The following is a 23,346-nucleotide window of genomic DNA, read 5'->3' as shown; positions in this document are numbered from 1 at the left end:
GAACTTATTCGTCACCTCAACGCAACAAAGTCGTATCTTATTATAAATTTATATAGAGATACGACTTTGTTGCGTTGAGGTGACGTATTGTTTAATAATCAATTAAGCGACATAAAGTAAAAGAAACTGTGAATGTGAAAACGTCCCTTGTATCTCGTAACGGCTACCAAATGTGTGAAAAACATAAATACACTTGGGGTTAATTATCAATTAAAAATAGTTTTTTTCCCAACATATTTAACATTATTTTGTTTAATCTTTATATCTTTTTTTCTGCCAGTTCGAATCCTCGTGATTTATTTGGAGTTCCTCGGTTATTTACGTTCTGAAAGAAAATGTAACAAATTGGATGAACGCTGTTATCTGTAAACCATTTAGATCCAAGTTTTAGGTGAATGCTGATGAAGTCTTATTTGTTATTTCATTTTCAACAAAATTTGAAACATTAAATGACCCTTAATCTCTAGAAAAATGGAGGTCCGTACCCCTAGAAAACCTCTAACAGGCTTGTCTAGAGGTACGCATCCGTACCTCTAGAATCAGATTCTAGAGGTACGGATCCGTACCCCTAGACACTTCCTTAACTCTTAAAATCCATATTATAATTGCAGCAATTGTTTTTAATATATACCATATATTAATCTGTAGTCGGTTCAAAAACTCACATGAGCTTATGTTGTACTTGTTTGATGTCTTGCTGACTTTAGATAAATCTTATCTATCTTATCTTATCTTGTTTGATAGGTTAGGAAAAGGTCAACAAACAGACGTGATAGTCATGGATTTTTCAAAAGCCTTCGACAAAGTAGACCACCATAAGCTTATCCATAAACTTCACAGATATGGTGTTAATTTAGAAACTGTCAATTGGATTAGTTCATTCCTACACAACCGCTCTCAAAGAGTTGTGGTAGATGGTCACTTACCTGAGGAACTCCCAGTACTATTGGGTGTTCCACAGGGCTCGGTTATTGGTCCTTGTCTCTTCTTAACCTATATTAATGATCTTCCTGAATCCATCAAGAGTAAGGCCCGCCTAATTGCTGATGATACTATAGTTTACTTAACAATCAGCTCACAGACCAACACAATTATTTAATACCCTACAAAATGACCTTTACAAACTAGAAGACTGGGAACGAGACTGGGCTGTGCAGTTTAATCCTGACAAGAGTGAGGTCCTTCGAATTACTAGGACAAAAACAACTGTTAATATTCCCTTATACCTTGCACAACACAACACTCAAAACAACTGACTCGGCAAAATACCTTCGGGTTACCATTCAAAAGATTTAAACTGGTCACAGCATATAGATAACATCACCTCCAAAGCAAATAATTCACTTAGATTCATTAAACGTACCATCAAAACAACAAACAGAAAGGCTAAGGAGGCTGCCTACACAACTTATGTTAGACCCTAGGTGGAATATTGTTCAATTGTTTGGCACCCCTGGCAGAAACATCTTGCCAATAAGGTAGAAAGTGTACAGAGAGCTGCGGCCAGGTACGTCTGTAACAATTATGACTTCACAAGCAGTTTTACTCAGATGTTAGAAGAACTACACTGGAAAACAATATATCAAAGAAGGGTCTATAACTCAGTAGTTTTCCTTTACAAAATACAACACCAGTTAGTTTTTAGCTCACCTGAGCACGAAGTGCTCCAAGGTGAGCTTTAGTGATCGCCCTGTGTCCGTCGTCCGTCGTCCGTCCGTCCGTCGTCAACAATTTGACTGTTAACACTCTAGAGGTCACATTTTTGGCCCAATCTTAATGAAACTTGGTCAGAATGTTACCCTCAATAAAATCTTGGACGAGTTAGATATTGGGTCATCTGGAATCAAAAACTAGGTCATCAGGTCAAATCAAAGGAAAAGCTTGTTAACACTCTAGAGGTCACATTTTTGGCCCAATCTTAATGAAACTTGGTCAGAATGTTACCCTCAATAAAATCTTGGACGAGTTCGATATTAGGTCATCTGGGATCAAAAACTAGGTCATCAGGTCAAATCAAAGGAAAAGCTTGTTAACACTCTAGAGGTCACATTTTTGGTCCAATCTTAATGAAACTTGGTCAGAATGTTACCCTCAATAAAATCTTGGACAAGTTTGATATTGGGTCATCTGGGGTCAAAAACTAGGTCATCAGGTCAAATCAAAGGAAAAGATTGTTAACACTCTTTTTTGGCCCAATCTTAATGAAACCTGGTCAGAATGTTACCCTCAATAAAATCTTGGACGAGTTCGATATTGGGTCATCTGGGGTCAAAAACTAGGTCACCAGATCAAATCAAAGGAAAAGCTTGTTAACACTCTAGAGGTCACAATTTTGGCCCAATCTTAATGAAACTTGACCAGAATGTTAATCTTGATGATCTTAAGGTCCAGTTTGAATCTGGGTCATGTAGGATCAAAAACTAGGTCACCAGGTCAAATCAATGGAAAAGCTAGTTTACACTGTAGAGTCCACATTTATGACCATATCATAATGAAACTTGGTCAGAATGTTAATCTTGATGTTCTTAAGGTCAAGTGTAAATCTGGGTCAGGTGGGGTCAGAAACTAGGTCACTAGGTCAGATCAAAGGAAAAGCTTGTTAACACTGTAGAGGCCATATTTATGAATGTATCTTCATGAAACTTAGAATGTTAAACTTGCTGATCTTTAGGGCAAGTTTGAATCTGGGTCATGTCGGGTCAAAAACTAGGTCACCAGGTCAAATCAAAGGAAAAGCTAGTTAACACTTTAGAGGCCACATTTATGACCATATCTTAATGAAACTTGGTCAGAATGTTAATCTTGATGATCTTTAGGTCAAGATTAAATCTGGGTCAGTTGGGGTCAAAAACTAGGTGACTAGGTCATATCAAAGGAAAACCTTGTTAACACTCTAGAGGCCACATTTATGACTGTATATTCATGAAACTTAGTCAGAATGTTAAACTTGATGATCTTTAGGTCAGGTTCGAATCTGGGTCATGTCGGGCCAAAAACTAGGTCACGGGGTCAAATCAAAGGAATGGCTAGTTAACACTTTAGAGGCCACATTTATGACCATATCTTAATGAAACTTGGTCAGAATGTTAATCTTAATGATCTTTAGGTCTGTAGGTCAGGTGAGCGATACAGGGCCTTCATGGCCCTCTTGTTGTTGATCATGATGACCTGACCCACACTAGAAACCTGAATTTCCTCGTACCCCAGTCTCGAACACAGTACCATAGATCTCAACTCTTTCTTCCCTAGAGCTATCCGCTACTGGAATACTCTCACAGGTCACATCCAAGTTAGTCCCAGCCTCAATATCTTTACAGAGAGGCTGGTGACAGTCAATCTCTAGTGCATTATCTCCATTTCAATTTTAACTTTGCACTCTCCTTTTATCTTATTATCTTTTAACTAATGCACTTAACTATTTATTTTAGACTAACACTATTTCCCTGACTAGCACCTCCCAGTCATAATCTTCGTTAATTGTTGGGGAGTAACCCGTAGAAAATAGAATTTAGACCTGAATTATTGTATAATTTTTCATATAATTCCTTTACTGGCATGCAGACAGATAGCCTTACTTATTTGGCTTATTAGTCCAACTAATTTGACGCGATCCTTAGATAGGAAATATTGAGATTTTTTTTCGTATGGGCAATATCCCCACTTGCGTCAAACACTCGAAAGACCAAAATAGTTGAAGCAACTTCAGATGAAATTTTCATCGCTGTCGACGCTTTACATGATAAAGGTTTAAATGCGGATTATTTCACGAATTGGCCATAAAATCAAATAAAACTTACATGTATCGAAAGGGAATTCAATTCCTCATTGATATGTGTAAAAATTATCAAATAATATTCCAATATTACAAATTTTCCGGTGATTTAAACCTATGTATGTACTGTACACGATTAACGTTTACCGTGTACAGTACGCCAGTATGCTCAATCAATAAAACCAATAACTTTACACAAAGGTGTACTGTGATTTATCTTCCATTTATTGGTCCTTCAAAGTTTTGAAGTTTAGATTGCCCGGTCACAAATATAAAACAATCTGAACATCAAATTATTTTGACTACATGTATTTGGCTTATGAGATGACTTTATGATCTGTTATTTTTATAGTTGTCATCCGTCTAACATGACGGGACAGCGACAATCAAAAGTTATCAGTCCTAGAACGCTGTGTTATTTGGACAGTAGCCAGCAGACATACATTCTGACATACATTTTAAATGTTTGCTTGTTGTGATATTTTTCATATGTCATTGAATGAAAATCGAAGTTATCCTTTACTGACTAAATCAGTGTGTATGTAAAAACATCAGTGAATGAAAACGATTTGATAGAAATATAAAAAGCTGAGTGTTTTTGTAAAGAGAATACATTATCATTCTGATTTATTGTAAAAAAATCTTGGGAAGTTTGTTTAGATTTGGACTTTAAACTAATAAAATTAATGGAAAAAATGATCAAAGCTATCCTGTACACTCTAAATCAGTGCAAATATGAAAACAATGGCATGAAGAGAAAAAAAGCATGAATTTCTATTAAAAGCTGAATGTTTTGAAATAAAATAGCTGTTTTCTGTCTGATATACAGAAAAAAATCCTACTAAATTTCATTTCTTTAAATTGGAATGCAGGAAAAATAAGTTTGCTAAACCCTGAAGGACTGTATTTGTTTTCAAACCCCACCTGTTTTTAAACCCTAAACTTTTACTGTGTTTATTTTACCTTCAGGTCATGAATAATATCATCACTGGCACTTGCAGGCACTTGGTATATAGGGTACCTCCTACAGCTGTTGGCCAGAGTACTTTCACACCTGATACAAAATTTGACAGCTAAAACTAATTGCTGTGAAAGTCATTAACGGCAGTGGCTAGGGGTCCAGTAATCAATATGAATACTGAGAACAATATTTACAAAGAGCCAGGAGACTGTATTTTATCTTTAAAAATGGTAAATGGTTTCAAAAATTTGTTCTTGTATTCTTATGCTCCTCGAAGGGCAAGCATATAGTTGCTGCTTTGTCCGTCCTTCTGTCCATCCGTCACACTTTTACTTGAAAAGTATTAATGCAAGGTGTCTGCTGGGAATTTAAAACTTGGAGCCACCAGTTTAGCCACTTTCAAAATTATGGAGCCACTTTGGAGCCAATCCATTTTTTTGAAGCCATGGTCTGTTTTTTTATGCATAAAGATGGGATATGTATATAAAATAAACAACATAACACTTGTTACACTTACTATCCATTTAAGGTCATATCTTTTGTGTTTTATATTTTCTAATGACAAATATAAATAACAATGTTAAGTCTTTTTATCAATGATGGTATATATATAAAAATATAGTATCATCATATTTAAACTTTCAACAGACTCTTTTAAACGGAAAGATGTGCATTTATAGGGAATTTTCAAGAGCTCTAAAATTGCGTGTTGCACACTTTTGTCTACAACAATCAAAAGGTAGATTTCCATGACTTTGGTTGTAAGTGTATCTTTTGTAAGTTACTGCATTGTGTATTATGGTGTGCAAACAATCTTTATGCAGAACTTGCAAACACTCTTTATGCAGAACTTAACATTTTATGATATTTCTAATCAAGAAAACTTGCAAGACAAAAATAATGACTGCAATCATAAATCAAACAGTAGGTATTTATTAATCATAAGCATTTTATATAAACAAACAGAATTATGTTTGGTTTGTTTGTTTTTCATTTGAATTCATAGGAAATTTCTTCTAGTGCAAATCTGAAATTCAGACTGAATACATTTTCAATAAATGTCATTATACTTTCATAATATTACTGCCCATACCATTGATATTCATGTAAAATTTGCAGTTTTATGACCTCCAGGACCAACCCCGAATTGTTAGCACGTAGTATTCCCAGGTATACACGATTTTTCAACTTCAAAATAAGTTTATTTAGGCTGATCACTACCAAACAGAATGTAAGCCTCTGCTGGTCTAGTCACAAGTAGTCCAAATATAGATAGTACTAATCTTTTTTCCTTTCCTAGTGCATTTTCTCGACAGCAACATGCTTATTTTTAATTAAATGGACTGATTGAAACTTCACATATTTATAGAGGCCATTGAGACAAAGTGCAGTGTCAAAAAATCATAACTCTACCTTACCTACTTCTTGAATTATCTCCCTTTATCAATAAAGGCTTGTCCGGACCATAACTTGAAGAATGTTAATGCCAGTTCGTTGAAACTTCACAAAATGATAGAGGCTATTGACTGGAAGTGTAGTGTCAAAGAACAATAACTTTACTATACCTTAGTTTTTGAATTATCTCCCTTTATTATACAAAGTAAGACTTGTCTGGAGTATAACTTTAAAAGTATAAATGGAATTTGAGTAAAACTTCAAATTTATAATCATAGAGGCCATTAAGACAAAGTGCAGTGATAAAAAATCATAATTCTATCTTACCTAGTTTTTAGCTCACCTGTCACAAAGTGACAAGGTGAGCTTTTGTGATCGCGCGGCGTCTGTCGTCCGTCGTCCGTCCGTCCGTCCGAGCGTGCGTCCGTGCGTCCGTAAACTTTTGCTTGTGACCACTCTAGAGGTCACATTTTTCATGGGATCTTTATGAAAGTTGGTCAGAATGTTCACCTTGATGATATCTAGGATAAGTTCGAAACTGGGTCACGTGCCATCAAAAACTAGGTCAGTAGGTCTAAAAATAGAAAACCTTGTGACCTCTCTAGAGGCCATATATTTCACAAGATCTTCATGAAAATTGGTCAGAATGTTCACCTTGATGATATCTAGGTCAAGTTCGAAACTGGGTCACGTGGGGTCAAAAACTAGGTCAGTAGGTCTAAAAATAGAAAAACCTTGTGACCTCTCTAGAGGCCATATTTTTCATGAGATCTTCATGAATATTGTTCAGAATGTTCACCTTGATGATATCTAGGTCAAGTTCGAAACTGGGTCAGGTGGGGTCAAAAACTAGGTCATTAGGTCTAAAAATAGAAAAACCTTTGTGACCTCTCTAGAGGCCATATTTCTCAATGGATCTTAATGAAATTGGTCAGAATGTTACCTTGATGATATCTAGGTCAAGTTCGAAACTGGGTCACGTGGGTAAAAACTAGGTCAGTAGATCTAAAAATAGAAAAACCTTGTGACCTCTCTAGAGGCCATATTTTTCATGAGATCTTCATGAATGTTGGTCAGAATGTTCACCTTAATGATATCTAGGTCAAGGTTCAATACTGGGTCATGTTGGATCAAAAACTAGGTCAGTAGGTCTAAAAATAGAAAAACCTTGTGACCTCTCTAGAGGCCATATTTCTCAATGGATCTTCATGAAAATTGGTCAGAATGTTCACCTTGATGATATCTAGGTCAAGTTCGAAACTGGGTCACATGCGGTCAAAAACTAGGTCAGTAGGTCTAAAAATAGAAAAACCTTGTGACCTCTCTAGAGGCCATATTTTTGAATGGATCTTCAGGAAAATTGGTCAGAATGTTTACCTTGATGATATCTAGATCAAGTTCGAAACTGGGTCACGTGGGGTTAAAAACTAGGTCAGTAGATCTAAAAATAGAAAAACCTTGTGACCTCTCTAGAGGCCATATTTTCATGAGATCTTCATGAATATTGGTCAGAATGTTCACCTTGATGATATCTAGGTCAGGTTCGAAACTGGGTCAGTGGGTCAAAAACTAGGTCAGTAGGTCTAAAAATAGAAAAACCTTGTGACCTCTCTAGAGGCCATATTTCTCAATGGATCTTCATGAAAATGGTGAGAATATTCAGCTTGATGATATCTAGGTCAGGTTCGTAAACTGGGTCAGTGCGGTCAAAAACTAGGTCAGTAGGTCGAAAAATAGAAAAACCTTGTGACCTCTCTAGAGGCCATATTTTTCATGAGATCTTCTTGAAATTGGTGAGAATGTTCACCTTGATGATATCTAGGTCAAGTTTAAAAGTGGGTCACGTGCCTTCAAAAACTAGGTCATTAGGTCAAATAATAGAAAAAGCTTGTGACCTCTCTAGAGGCCATATTTTCAATGGATCTTCATGAAAATTGGTCAGAATTTTTTATCTTGATGATATCTAGGTCACATGTGCTCAAAAACTAGGTCACTATGTCAAATAATAGAAATAACGACGTCATACTCAGTTCAACAACTGGGTCTGTGGGGATAGTGTGAACGATTCAGGACCATCATGTCCTCTTGTTTAGCTACTGTCACATGTGACAAGGTGAGCTTTGTGATCACGCAGCGTCCGTCGTCCGTGCGGCCGTCGGTGCGGTTCGTCACATTTTTTGTGGATCTTTATGAAAGTTGGTCAGAATGTTGATCTTGATGATTCTTGGTCAAGGTGAAATGGGTCACGTGCCTTCAAAAACTAGGTCAGTAGGTCTAAAATAGAAAAACCTTGTGACCTCTCTAGAGGCATATATTTCACAAGATCTTCATGAAAATTGGTCGAATGTTCACCTTGATAATCTAGGCAAGTTCAAAACTTTGGGTCACCGTGCCTCAAAACTAGGACAGTAGGTCTAAAAATAGAAAAACCTTGGTGCCTCTCTGAGGCCATATATTTCAAAAGATTTTCATGAAATTGGTCAGAAGTTCACTTGATGATATCTAGGTCAAGTTCGAAACTGGGTCACGTGCCATCAAAAACAAGGTCAGTAGGTCAAATAATAGAAAAATCTTGTGACCTCTCTAGAGGCTATATTTTTCATGGGATCTGTATGAAAGTTCGTCTGAATGTTCATCTTGATGATATCTAGGTCAAGTTCGAAACTGGGTCACGTGCGTTGAAAAACTGGGTCAGTAGGTCTAAAAATAGAAAAACCTTGTGACCTCTCTAGAGGCCATATATTTCATGAGATCTTCATGTAAATTGGTCAGAATGTTCACCTTGATGATATCTAGGTCAAGTTCGCAAGTGTGTCACGTGCCATCAAAAACTAGGTCAGTAGGTCAAGTAATAGAAAAACCTTGTGACCTCTCTAGAGGCCATATTTTTCATGGGATCTGTATGAAAGTTGGTCTGAATGTTCATCTTGATGATATCTAGGTCAAGTTCGAAACTGGGTCACATGCGGTCAAAAACTAGGTCAGTAGGTTTAAAAATAGAAAAACTTTGTGACCTCTCTAGAGGCCATACTTGTGAATGGATCTTCATGAGAATTGGTCAGAATGTTCATTTTGATGATATCTAGGTCAAGTTCAAAAGTGGGTCATGTGCCATCAAAAAGTAGGTCAGTAGGTCAAATAATGAAAAAACGTTTTGACCTCTCTAGAGGCCATATTTTTCATGGGATCTGTATGAAAGTTGGTCTGAATGTTAGTCTTGATGACGTCTAGGTCAGTTTCGAAACTGGGTCATGTGCCCTCAAAAACTAGGTCAGTAGGTCAAATAATAGAAAAACCTTTTGACCTCTCTAGAGGCCATATTTTTCATGGGATCTGTATGAAAGTTGGTCTGAATGTTCATCTTGATGATATCTAGGTCAAATTTGAAACTGGGTCATGTGCGGTCAAAAACTAGGTCAGTAGGTTTAAAAATAGAAAAACCTTGTGACCTCTCTAGAGGCCATACTTGTGAATGGATCTTCATAAAAATTGGTCAGAATGTTCATCTTGATGATATCTAGGTCAAGTTCGAAAGTGGGTCACATGCCATCAAAAAGTAGGTCAGTAGGTCAAATAATGAAAAATCGTTGTGACCTCTCTAGAGGCCATATTTTTCATGGGATCTGTATGAAAGTTGGTCTGAATGTTTATCTTGATGATATATAGGTCAAGTTTGAAATTGGTCAGCTGCGATAAAAAACTAGGTCAGTAGGTCTTGAAATAGAAAAACCTTGTGACCTCTCTAGAGGCCATACCCTTGAATGGACCTTCATGAGAATTGGTCAGAATGTTCAGCTTGATGATATCTAGGTGGTTGAAACTGGGTCACGTGCCTTAAAAAACTAGGTCAGTAGGTCAAATAATAAAAAAATCTTGCGACCTCTCCAGAGGCCATACTTTTCATGGGATCTGTATGAAAATTGGTCTGAATGTTCATCTTGATGATATCTAGGTCAAGTTTAAAACTGGGTCAACTGCGGTCAAAAACTAGGTCAGTAGGTCTAAAATTATTAAAATCTTTTGACCTCTCTAGAGACCATATTTTTCAATGGATCTTCATGAAAATTGATCTGAATGTTCACCTTGATGATACCTAGGTCAGTTTCAAAACTGGGTCACGTGCGGTCAAAAACTAGGCCAGTAGGTATAAAAATAGAAAAACCTTGTGACCTCTCTAGAGGCCATATTTTTCATGAGATCTTCATGAAAATTAGTGAGAATGTTCACCTTGATGATATCTAGGTAAAATTCAAAACAGGGTCACGTACCTTCGAAAACTAGGTAAATAGGTCAAATAATAGAAAAACCTTGTGACCTCTCTAGAGACCATATTTTTCAATGGATCTTCATGAAAATTGGTCAGAATTTTTATCTTGATAATATCTAGGTCAAATTCAAAACTGGGTCACATGAGCTCAATAACTAGGTCACTATGTCAAATAATAGAAAAAACAATGTCATACTCAAAACTGGGTCATGTGGGAAGAGGTGAGCGATTCAGGACCATCATGGTCCTCTTGTTTTAATTATCTCCTTTTTTTAAACAAAATAAGGCTTGTCCGGAGCATAACTTGAAAAGTATTATTGGCATTTCATTGAAACTTCACAAAATGATAGAGACTATTGATGGGAAGTGCAGTGTCAAAGAACCATAATTACTTCACCTAGTTTTTTAATGATCTCCCTTTATTATACAAAATAAAGGCTTGTCCGGAGTATAACTTGAAAAGTACTAATGGCATTTGATTGAAACTTCACATAATGATAGAGACCATTGACAGGAAGTGCAGTGTCAAAAAACATAATTCTACTTTACTTAGTTTTTTAATTATCTCCCTTTAATTATCTCCCTTTATTATACAAAATAAGGCTTGTCTGGAGCATTCCTTAAAAAGTATTAATGGCATTTCATTGAAATTTCACAAAATTATAGAGAATGATATCTTACCTGGTTTTTGAACTATCTCCCTTCATTCAATTTCCTTCTATTGATTATTTCCAATTTTTTTATATGCCTGAAGGGATTATGTTATGCCTTCGGTGTCTGTCTGTCCATCCGTCCGTTAGAAATTTAGTGTCTGCTCTGTAACTCTTGAACTCCTCGATGGATTTCAGAGAAACTTGACACAAATATTCACCACACCAAGACGACGTGCAGAGCACATGTTTTGGATGTCTTGCTTCAAGGTCAAGGTCAAGGTCACATTTAGGGGTCAGAGTTCATATCAGTTTGTTTCGTGTCCACTCTGCAACTCTTGAACTGTTTGAAGGATTTCAAAGAAAGTTTGCACAAATGTTCACCACACAGAGACAATGTGCAGAGCGTATGTTTGGGATGACTTGCTTCAAGGTCAGGGTCATGTTGGGCGTCAAAGGTCAAATATGACTTTGTTTTGTGTATACTACTCTGCATTGCAGTGCTTTTGTTTTTATTTGGCAGATCCCTTTTTCTGTTCACTTACAATAGTTTTTTTTTAATTACTTTTCTTTTCTGTTACTATAAATACATGTAGCTTATTTTGAAACTTTTTAATTATTGGCCATAGGGAAAAACCAAGACCACTTTTCTGTGGTACAACAAGGATGGTACCTCCAATTTTTAGGTGTATTTTGACATACCTGTACCTGGTACGGATTTTTTTGAATTTCTTCCCTTTGTTGTTCCTGTCCTTTGGGCATCAACAGTCAAGTTCTTTAAATTTTGCTCCCATTCTCTGATGAACCCTTCGGGGGTATATTGCCCCATTTGGCAGAGCTCTTGTTTGGTTTTTAGTACGTTATTCCCCATATGCGGACAAGCACATGCATGGGGGAGCATCATTATGGTTTTTTTGATTCCTTGTTCTCGTTGTTTTAAATACATGGTAAGCTTATTATTTTAATTCATCAGTCCCAATTTAAACTTACCATGTATTTAAAACAACGAGAAAAATACAAGAACAAAGTTTTGAAATCATCTCCTGTTTCTAGCTATGGTGAGTCATTGTGATCGCTTGATGTCTGTCGTCTGTCTGACTGTCGTCTGGCAACATTTAGCTTGTGTATGCAATAGAGGCTGTATTTTTCAATTGATCTACATGAAATTTGGTCAGAATGAAATTATGCCATATATAGTTGTGACTTATGTTGCCCTGTTATGTAGATGCTGTATTGACATGCAGTATGCTTTGTGAAAAATGTCTTTAGGAGGGGGATGTTGGTAACTCTGTTACAAATTCTTGTGTAAATTGTAAGTATGTTGCCCTATTACTAAGAATAATTTTGTTGTATTAGCATGCAATATGTTTTGTGAAAAATGGCCTTAGGTTGGAGACATTGGTAATTACCCTGTTACAAATTCTTATTTATATACTGTCAGGTGATAGAAGCATAGGAATTTTCATATATATGGCCTTTTTTTTTTGTCAAGTTTGCCAGGAATTTGTATATTGATATATATTTTCACAGTCACTTCCAGTGCATGAGTTGTAAGATCGTTTTAAAGTTGCCTGTACAGGCTATAACAGTTATAGGCATTGTTTTTCACCTAGGGTAAAATTACCGTGGACATAGAATGTCTGTTGTTTGAGGTTATGGTTGGACATCAGGCACCAAACTCTTTCTTAAGGCATAATTATGGGTTCTTTTTGATGGGTAAAGACTAAAGAGAAACGTTAGGTTGAATCACAACATTGTTGAATGTTTTTAGCTCACCTGTCACATAGTGACAGGGTGAGCTTTTGTGATCACCCTTCGTCCGTCGTCCGTCCGTGCGTCAACAATTTCTTGTCTGCACGATAGTGGTTTCATTTATGACTTTATTTAAACCAAACTTGCACACAACTTGTATCACCATAAGATCTTGGTTCCTTTCTTGAACTGGCCAGATCCCATTATGGGTTCCAGAGTTATGGCCACTGAAAGGAACAAAATAAACTATTTTGACCTTGTCTGCACAATAGCAGCTTTATTTATGATTATATTTTTACCAAACTTGCACACAACTTGTATCACCATAAGATCTTGGTTCCTTTCTTGAACTGGCCAGATTCCATTATGGGTTCCAGAGTTATGGCCCCTGAAAGGGCCAGAATAAGCTATTTTGACCTTGTCTGCAAAATAGCAGCTTCATTTATGATTTTATTTTAACCAAACTTGCACACAACTTGCATCACCATAAGATCTTGTTTTCTTTCTTGATCTAGCCAGATTCCATTATGGGTTCCAGAGTGATGGCCCCTGAAAGGGCCAGAATTAGCTATTTTGACCTTGTCTGCACAATAGCAGCTTCATTTATGATTTGAATGTAATCAAACTTGCACAAAACTTGTGTCACCATAAGATCTTGATTCCTTTCTTGAATCGGCCAGATCCCTTAATGGGTTCCAGAGTTATGGCCCCTGAAATGGCCAAAATAAGCTAATTTGTTATCAGAATGGATTTATATCATTAAGTACTTATAGGACTCATTTGAAATTTCATTGTTGTCTTTAGCTGGACTGAGACAATCATGAAAGATAACTATGGACTGATTTTATGTCAAATTACCTCCCTTTATTTCAAATTAAAGTGGGTATATCTCAATAACTAATGAAGATACTGATCTGAAATTTCATTTATGTCATCAGATTGACTGAGACAATCATAGTAAATAACTATGGACTGATTTTATGTAGGGCTGTCATCGATAGAAATGATATCAATGTATCAACGATATTTTTTTGTCGATCGATTATCGATTCCCATTTTCAAAAATCGATATTTTACAGAGAGAAAAAACTATCCAGATAAACACTCAGACCCGCAAAAACAATTAAGCTCACAAAGTTGTAAATTTAGATAAATGCAAAAGAGAAGTGAAGGCAAACTAAAAATGAAAGATTTTATTAATTTTTAGCTCACCTGTCACAAAGTGACAAGGTGAGCTTTTGTGATCGCGCGGTGTCCGTCGTCCGTCAGTGCGTCCATCCGTCCGTAAACTTTTGCTTGTGACCACTCTAGAGGTCACATTTTTAGCTCACCTGTCACAAAGTGACAAGGTGAGCTTTTGTGATCGCGCGGTGTCGGTCGTCCGTCGTGCGTGCGTGCGTGCGTGCGTGCGTGCGTGTGTCCGTAAACTTTTGCTTGTGACCACTCTAGAGGTCACATTTTTCATGGGATCTTTATGAAAGTTGGTCAGAATGTTCATCTTGATGATATCTAGGTCAAGTTCGAAACTGGGTCACGTGCCTTCAAAAACTAGGTCAGTAGATCTAAAAATAGAAAAACCTTGTGACCTCTCTAGAGGCCATATATTTCACAAGATCTGCATGAAAATTGGTCAAAACGTTCATCTTGATGATATCTAGGTCAGGTTCGAAACTGGGTCACGTGCCGTCAAAAACTAGGTCAGTAGGTCTAAAAATAGAAAAACCTCGTGACCTCTCTAGAGGCCAGATTTTTCATGGGATCTGTATGAAAGTTAGTCTGAATGCTCATCTTGAAGATATCTAGGTCAAGTTCGAAACTGGGTCACGTGCAGTCAAAAACTAGGTCAGTAGGTCTAAAAATAGAAAAACCTTGTGACCTCTCTAGAGGCCATATATTTCAAGAGATCTTCATGAAAATTGGTCAGAATGTTCACCTTGATGATATCTAGGTCAAGTTCGAAAATGGGTCACGTGCCATCAAAAACTACGTCAGTACGTCAAATAATAGAAAAACCTTGTGACCTCTCTAGAGGCCATATTTTTCATGGGATCTGTATGAAAGTTGGTCTGAATGTTCATCTTGATGATATCTAAGTCAATTTCGAAAGTGGGTCACATGCCATCAAAAACTAGGTCAGTAGATAAAATAATAGAAAAACCTTGTGACCTCTCTAAAGGCCATATTTTTCATGGGATCTGTATGAAAGTTGGTCTGAATGTTCATCTTGATGATAAAAAGGTCAAGTTTGAAACAGGGTCATGTGCGGTCAAAAACTAGGTCAGTAGGTCTAAAACTAGAAAAACCTTGTGACCTCTCTAGAGGCCATACTTATGAATGGATCTCCATAAAAATTGGTCAGAATGTTCACCTTGATGATATCTAGGTCAAGTTTGAAACTGGGTCACGTGCCTTAAAAAACTAGGTCAGAAGGTCAAATAATAAAAAAAACCTTGTGACCTCTCTAGAGGCCATACCTTTCATGGGATCTGTATGAAAGTTGGTCTGAATGTTCATCTTGAAGATATCTAGGTCAAGTTTGAAACTGGGTCAACTGCGGTCAAAAACTAGGTCAGTAGGTCTAAAATTATTAAAATCTTTTGACCACTCTAGAGGCCATATTTTTCAATGGATCTTCATGAAAATTGATCTGAATGTTCACCTTGATGATATATAGGTCAGTTTCTAAACTGGGTCACGTGCGGTCAAAAACTAGGCCAGTAGGTATAAAAATAGAAAAACGTTACCTTTCTAGAGGCCATATTTTTCATGAGATCTTCATGAAAATTAGTGAGAATGTTCACCTTGATGATATCTAGGTAGAACTCAAAACAGGGTAACGTACCTTCGAAAACTAGGTCAATTGGTCAAATAATAGAAAAACCTTGTGACCGCTCTAGAGACCATATTTTTCAATGGATCTTCTTGAAAATTGGTCAGAATTTTTATCTTGATAATATCTAGGTTAGGTTCAAAACTGGGTCACATGAGCTCAAAAACTAGGTCACTATGTCAAATAATAGGAAAAACGACGTCATACTCAAAACTGGGTCATGTGGGAAGAGGTGAGCGATTCAGGACCATCATGGTCCTCTTGTTTGTGGGATCTTTATGAAAATTGGTCAGAATGTTCATCTTGATGATATCTAGGTCAAGTTCGAAACTGGGTCACGTGCCGTCAAAAAGTAGGTCACTAGGTCTAAAAATAGAAAAACCTTGTGACCTCTCTAGAGGACATATATTTCACAAGATCTTCATGAAGATTGGTCAGAATGTTCATCTTGATGATATCTAGGTCAGGTTCGAAACTGGGTCACGTGCGGTCAAAAACTAGGTCAGTAGGTCTAAAAATAGAAAAACCTTGTGACCTCTCTAGAGGCCATATATTTCATGAGATCTTCATGAAAATTGGTCAGAATGTGCACCTTGATGATATCTACGTCAAGTTCGAAAGTGGGTCATGTGCCTTCAAAAAGTAGGACAGTAGGTCAAATAATAGAAAAACCTTGTGACCTCTCTAGAGGCCATATTTTTCATGGGATCTGTATGAAAGTTGGTCTGAATGTTCATCTTGATGATATCTAGGTCAAGTTCGAAAGTGGGTCACGTGCCGTCAAAAACTAGGTCAGTAGATCAAATAATAGAAAAACCTTATGACCTCTCTAAAGGCCATATTTTTCATGGGATCTGTATGAAAGTTGGTCTGAATGTTCATCTTGATGATAAAAAGGTCAAGTTTGAAACAGGGTCATGTGCGGTCAAAAACTAGGTCAGTAGGTCTAAAAATAGAAAAACCTTGTGACCTCTCTAGAGGCCATACTTGTGAATAGATCTCCATAAAAATTGGTCAGAATGTTCATCTTGATGATATCTAGGTCAAGTTTGAAACTGGGTCACGTGCCATCATAAACTAGGTCAGTAGGTCTAAAAATAGAAAAACCTTGTGACCTCTCTGGAGGCCATATATTTCACAAGATCTTCATGAAAATTGGTCAGAACGTTCACCTTGATGATATCTAGGACAAGTTCGAAACTGGGTCACGTGCCTTCAAAAACTAGGTCAGTAGATCAAATAATAGAAAAACCTTGTGACCTCTCTAAAGGCCATATTTTTCATGGGATCTGTATGAAAGTTGGTCTGAATGTTCATCTTGATAATATCTAGGTCAAGTTCGAAACTGGGTCATGTGCGGTCAAAAACTAGGTCAGTAGGTCTAAAAATAGAAAAACGTTGTGACCTCTCTAGAGGCCATATATTTCATGAGATCTTCATGAAAATTGGTCAGAATGTTCACCTTGATGATATCTAGGTCAAGTTCGAAAGTGGGTCATGTGCCATCAAAAAGTAGGTCAGTAGGTCAAATAATAGAAAAACCTTGTGACCTCTCTAGAGGCCATATTTTTCATGGGATCTGTATGAAAGTTGGTCTGAATGTTCATCTTGATGATATCTAGGTGAAGTTCAAAAGTGGGTCACGTGCCGTCAAAAACTAGGTCAGTAGATAAAATAATAGAAAAACCTTGTGACCTCTCTAAAGGCCATATTTTTCATGGGATCTGTATGAAAGTTGGTCTGAATGTTCATCTTGATGATATATTGGTCAAGTTCGAAACAGGGTCATGTGCGGTCAAAAACTAGGTCAGTAGGTCTAAAAATAGAAAAACTTTGTGACCTCTCTAGAGGCCATACTTGTGAATGGATCTCCATAAAAATTGGTCAGAATGTTCATCTTGATGATATCTAGGTGAATTTCGAAAGTGGGTCACGTGCCATCAAAAAGTAGGTCAGTAGGTCAAATAATGAAAAAACGTTGTGACCTCTCTAGAGGCCATATTTTTCATGGGATCTGTATGAAAGTTGGTCTGAATGTTTATCTTGATGATATATAGGTCAAGTTTGAAACTGGGTCAACTGCGATCAAAAACTAGGTCAGTAGGTCTTGAAATAGAAAAACCTTGTGACCTCTCTAGAGGCCATACCCTTGAATGGATCTACATGAAAATTAGTCAGAATGTTCACCTTGATGATATCTAGTTAAAGTTTGAAACTGGGTCACGTGCCTTAAAAAACCAGGTCTGTAGGTCAAATAATAAAAAAACCTTGTGACTTTTCTACAGGCCATACTTTTCATGGGACCTGTATGAAAGTTGGTCTGAATGTTCATCTTGATGATATCTAGGTCTAGTTTGAAACTGGGTCACGTGCCATCAAAAACTAGGTCAGTAGGTCTAAAATTATTAAAAACTTTTGACCTCTCTAGAGGCCATATTTTTCAATAGATCTTCATGAAAATTGATCTGAATGTTCACCTTGGATGATATCTAGGTCAGTTTCGAAACTGGGTCACGTGTGGTCAAAAACTAGGCCAGTAGGTATAAAAATAGAAAAACCTTGTGACCTCTAGAGGCCATATTTTTCATGAGATCTTCATGAAAATTAGTGAGAATGTTTACCTTGATGATATCTAGTTAAAGTTCAAAACAGGGTCACGTACCTTCGAAAACTAGGTCAATATGTCAAATATTAAAAAAAAAACCTTGTGACCTCTCTAGAGACCATATTTTTCAATGGATCTTCATGAAAATTGGTCAGAATTTTTATCTTGATAATATCTAGATCAAGTTCAAAACTGGGTCACATGAGCTAAAAAACTAGGTCACTATGTCAAAAAATAGAAAAAACGACGTCATACTAAAAACTGGGTCATGTGGGAAGAGGTGAGCGATTCAGGACCATCATGGTCCTCTTGTTATTTATTTCTTTTATTTCATAAATACAAATACAACACAATCAAACAGTAATATGAAAAGTAGGCAATAAAACTAAAAATAGCATTTACAGGAAGGTATATAGTATGCATATGAACAAACAGGTTGTTAATCTAACTTAATAATCGATGTATCGTCGATATTTGTCTTATGAAATATCGGTATCGTCGATATGCTTAAGACCCAATCAGTGACAGCCCTAATTTTATGTCAAATTACCTCCCTTTATTCAAATTAAAATGGGTGTATCTCAGTAACCAATGAAGGTACGGATTTGAAATGTCATTTGTGCCATCAGATTATCTCGGACAATCAGGGTAGATAACTTTTGATTGAATATATGACAAATTACCTCCCTTTATTTCATGTAAATGAATATACCTCGGCAGCATCTAATGAGATTGGTTTTAAATGTTATTTAAGTCTTCCAGGGTAAGAAATTGTCATGCTAGTACAAAAATGCAGCATTTGAGCCTATGATCCTCAAACTTGATATTGAGATTGGCCCTGACTAGTATGTGACCCATAGGTCAAAAGGGACTGTTACAAGAAAATGTTTATCCTGATGATATTTTATGTGTATGCCTATGTGATCTATGTCAAAACTTGATCTTATCATTTAGAGCAATGGTACTCAGGTGAGCGATATAGGGCCATCATGGCCCTCTTGTTTGTTTTTCCTTTTGCCATTCGCCAGAAATTAAAAATGTAGAAAGTCCTTTTAGTGTGTGAATAAGTATGGCTTTCCTTAAATCAATGAAATGCTTTATCTAAATTATAAAACTGGTATTGGCAGTATCTGAATTATATTAAGAATGGGTACACGTCCCTACTAAACAGTTAAACGTGAATGCTTTTCTGTGTTACAGGAGCCTGATGTATCTAAGCTGACCAGGGAGTATTTTATAAAGTCTTCAAGTATAAGTACTACAGAAAGTTCAGTCATTCTTCTCACACAGACAGCACTTGCATTACAACAGGCGGAGAAGGAATATAAAGAGGTTTTACTTGTTCTCTGTTCTTTTTCTTTTTTCTCCCATAAATTACTGCACGTAATCCCACTCTGGGACATAAGTGCATGATACAAAGTAATTGTGAGGTTTGTGAAATTGTCGTACATGTACAGGTTTTAAAATGATAAAGATAATGCCCTTGTTACATGGGACAGAGACCAGCACTCCCTGAAATGCCTCATAGGTGTTGGTTAAAGGGATGCACACAGGAAGGCTTTTCCACAGTCTGGTACCAAAAAAGAAAGAGTATCATAATGGCTAATACCTGCAGGGTGTCCACTGAGAGGATGCACTTAGAAAGAGACCAGTAATTTCAGGTACATGTAGTTGCCACTAGTGCAGAGGGATGCTTGTTGAAAGATTTTTTTTATGAAGAAAAAATTTATTTATATGATGATGAGCTCATAGACAATTCTATATACCATCACAAGCTTTACATTGACATAGCTTTCTTACAATGTCTTTCAGTCATAGTGGTATGACTCAAAATAGCTTGTTGCCTTGAAGTTATAGTGGATTCGTGATATTTGGTTAGAGGGGGCAGGTTCATTTCAATTAAGGAAGCATATCTCTGTATTTTAACATGTTCTTTTAAGTCATATCTTTTAAATTAGTTGACACTGTAATCAATTTTGTTATTCTTACAATCACACTTTTACTCATGCTATCACTCTTACAGCCACAGTATTACTCTTGCTATTACACTCTCACAATCACACTTTTATTACTATTACACTCTCACAATCACACTTTTACTCTTGCTATTACACTCTCACAATCACACTTTTACTCTTGCTATTACACTCTCACAATCACACTATTTTACTTGCTGTTACACTCTCACAATCACACTTTTACTCATGCTATTACACTCTCACAATCACACTTACGCTTGCTATAACACTCTCACAATCACACTTTTATTGCTATTACAGTCTCACAATCACACTTTTACTCTTGCTATTACACTCTTAGAATCACACTATTACTCTTGCTATTACACTCTCACAATAACACTTACTCTTGCTATTACACTCTCACAGCCACACTTTTACTCTTGCTATTAGACTCTTACAATCACACTTTTATTGCCATTACACTCTCACAATCACACCTTTACTCTTGCTATTACACTCTCACAATCACACTTTTACTCTTGCTATTACACTCTTACAATCACACTATTACTCTTGCTATTACACTCTCACAATCACACTTTTACTCTTGCTATTGCACTCACAATCACACTATTACTTTTGCTATTGCACTTTCGCAATCACACTATTACTCTTGCTATTAGACTCTTACAATGACACTTTTATTCTTGCTGTTGCACTCACAATCACACTATTACTCTTGCTATTGCACTCTCGCAATCACACTTTTACTCTTGCTATTAGACTCTTACAATGACACTTTATTCTTGCTATTACACTGTTAAAATCATACTTTTATTCATGCTGTAATGCTTTACTGCAATACAAAAATATAATTATGTTTATGTATTCTTTTATTCAGGCTTTGTTAGCTGTAGTTTTTCTGCTGGAATATAAATTAACAGTTCTTGGCAATGCACAAGAAGAAGCAAGAATATGGGATCTTATACTTGAAGGACGTAGCCTTATTAACAATACCAAGAAGAAAAGGGATGTGAGTATGTTAATATTAATAGTGGTGTGGATGGATGGATGTGGTCAAACTCACCATGTCTGTTTGTGTCAAGGTAACTGTTACTTTTAAGTACTGGAGTCTGCTCAGGATCTCATGGTAGGTTGATGTGAATTATGTGAAACTTGGGTTACTTGTAGCTTTTATCAGCACCGGCATTGACCATATATTTTGCTGATGGGGTCAGTGTCGCTGTTACTTATTAAAATAATTAACAAAACAAACCTTTCTGATAACAGGTTTTCAGCATGTGTTCACCTTGGTTATTTGACAGAAAATAATTAGAATTTGAAGTGCTATAAGTCATTTTGAGAAGTTGTGAGATGCATGCGGCGAACTTTTCAGTACAGGTGCAGAAACCATAAATATGTGTTAGGGAAACTGACTGCTGTTTTGTAACCGTGAAAAATATTGTATTAATTAAACAATGAAATGATCAGGCTTGGCACATTCCCGAAGCTGGTATTTTGCTCATTCTTGTTTTTTTTAATCATCATTTTCACTGGGGAAGATCGAATTTATTGTACATGTATGTGACATTACCTGGGAATATGTCTTTATCTTTAAAAAGCTATGTTCTGTCATATATGAGAAACAAAAATAATTTTAATTTTAAAATGAAATCGTTTTTTCGCATTTTTAAACAAATTCGCAGTAAAATACTGCTTAACAATTAACTGTATAGTAAAGGTATATGTTTGTAACATTACAGAATTCGGTAAGGGGCACGGTAGTATCTTGTACAAAACAAGACGTGACATTTCAATCAAAAAATTAATTATGTTAAAAAGCACTAAATCTCTTCACCCCATATTTTTACTGAAATTTACAAGCAAATGAAACTAGCGCAAATTTCGGCACTTTCTAAAGTTTTCTCAAGAAAGCAGAACCTCACTAAATGTTTGTTTGAATGCTTGTTTGTTTGACTGTGTTTTAAGTTGTTTTTCAACATTATTTCAATCACAGTGGTCACTTGGCCTTACCAGTTTTTTTTTGTTTATTCTGCACCAGCACTGTCTTGGTCTCTGGTAAAAAAGACTTACTTTGGGACCTCCGTGGCCGAGCAGTTAAGGTCGCTGACTTTGAATTACTTACCCCTCACATCTATGGGTTTGAAACCTTGCTTAACCCTTACCCTGTTAAATTTCTATAATGAACTTGTCCATCTTTCAATATGGACAGTACCATTAACTGTTAAAAGGGGTGCTTACCAAAAAGATACTGGCTGAATAGCGAACAGTGCAGATCATGATCAGACTGCACAGATGTGCAGGCTGATCATGATCTACACTGGTCGCAAAGGCAGAACCAATCGTGTCCGGCATGGTAAGGGTTAGGGTTAAGACATTGTTCATGTGACAAAACCACCCAGTTGGTTTACAGATGGCGAACCATTCTTCTCAGGTACACGCCCATAATGAAACGATATCTGGTTGTTGTAAAATTGAACCCAACAGAAAAGTAACTTACGCCTTCTCCATATGACTCAAATGTAGAGGATGTTGACACACTGTCCACTGTCAAACCGCTAAGGAGAACATACAGCCCTGCTTGGGATCAAAGTCATGACCTCTGGATGTGAAACATTATGTTCTGCTTTCTGAACTAGCAGGTGGGCTTACATTACAAAACAAACTTTTTAAACTAATGTGGCAAATGTTTGAACTACAGAAAAGAGTAAAGTAAAGTTTTGTTACTATATTTATTTGTCGATGTCCATCTGTATTCATACTCTCTTCTGTTTCATTTGTTTAGCAGCAGGGAAATCATGAAAAAAGAATATTTCCTTATACTTACCAAGCTGATTGCTGATAAGAAACAATATCAATCTTGTATAGTATTTCACATGTGTTGGGTGTACATTGCTAGCAAAGCACAAACTCAGATTGGTATTCAAATACAAACCTACATGTCCTACTCTGTGATACTGGGATACATGCCTCATTCTAATATGACTAACAATGCCTTAATCATCACAACGATATTATGTTGATGTCACATCAAGAAATATAGCCCTTTCAAATTTCATCAAATATTTTACTTAATAACATGTTTTAAACAAAATGTCACATTGCACAAATGTGTTGATTAATTTACAAACA

The 23,346-nt window shown here is 36.5% G+C and overlaps 1 protein-coding gene across 2 annotated transcripts in view; it reads left to right on the top strand.

The window, feature by feature from the left end:
* LOC123530481 (uncharacterized) overlaps positions 1-23,346 on the top strand; it is a 54,257-nt gene that overhangs the window by 16,305 nt on the left and 14,606 nt on the right. Inside the window, exons 2-4 of one of the 2 annotated variants that reach the window (XM_053521310.1) lie at positions 4,742-4,963; positions 19,433-19,564; positions 21,095-21,226. In XM_053521310.1, the coding sequence (XP_053377285.1) occupies positions 4,904-4,963; positions 19,433-19,564; positions 21,095-21,226 (324 nt within the window). In that variant the 5' untranslated portion in view covers positions 4,742-4,903. The remainder of the gene's footprint in view (positions 1-4,741; positions 4,964-19,432; positions 19,565-21,094; positions 21,227-23,346) is intronic. The other variant, XM_053521309.1, reaches the window with a different exon arrangement.

Source organism: Mercenaria mercenaria, chromosome 13, assembly GCF_021730395.1.
Source record: "Mercenaria mercenaria strain notata chromosome 13, MADL_Memer_1, whole genome shotgun sequence".
Classification (NCBI taxonomy): Eukaryota; Metazoa; Mollusca; class Bivalvia; order Venerida; family Veneridae; genus Mercenaria; species Mercenaria mercenaria.
This window is presented reverse-complemented; position numbering and strand designations above follow the sequence as displayed.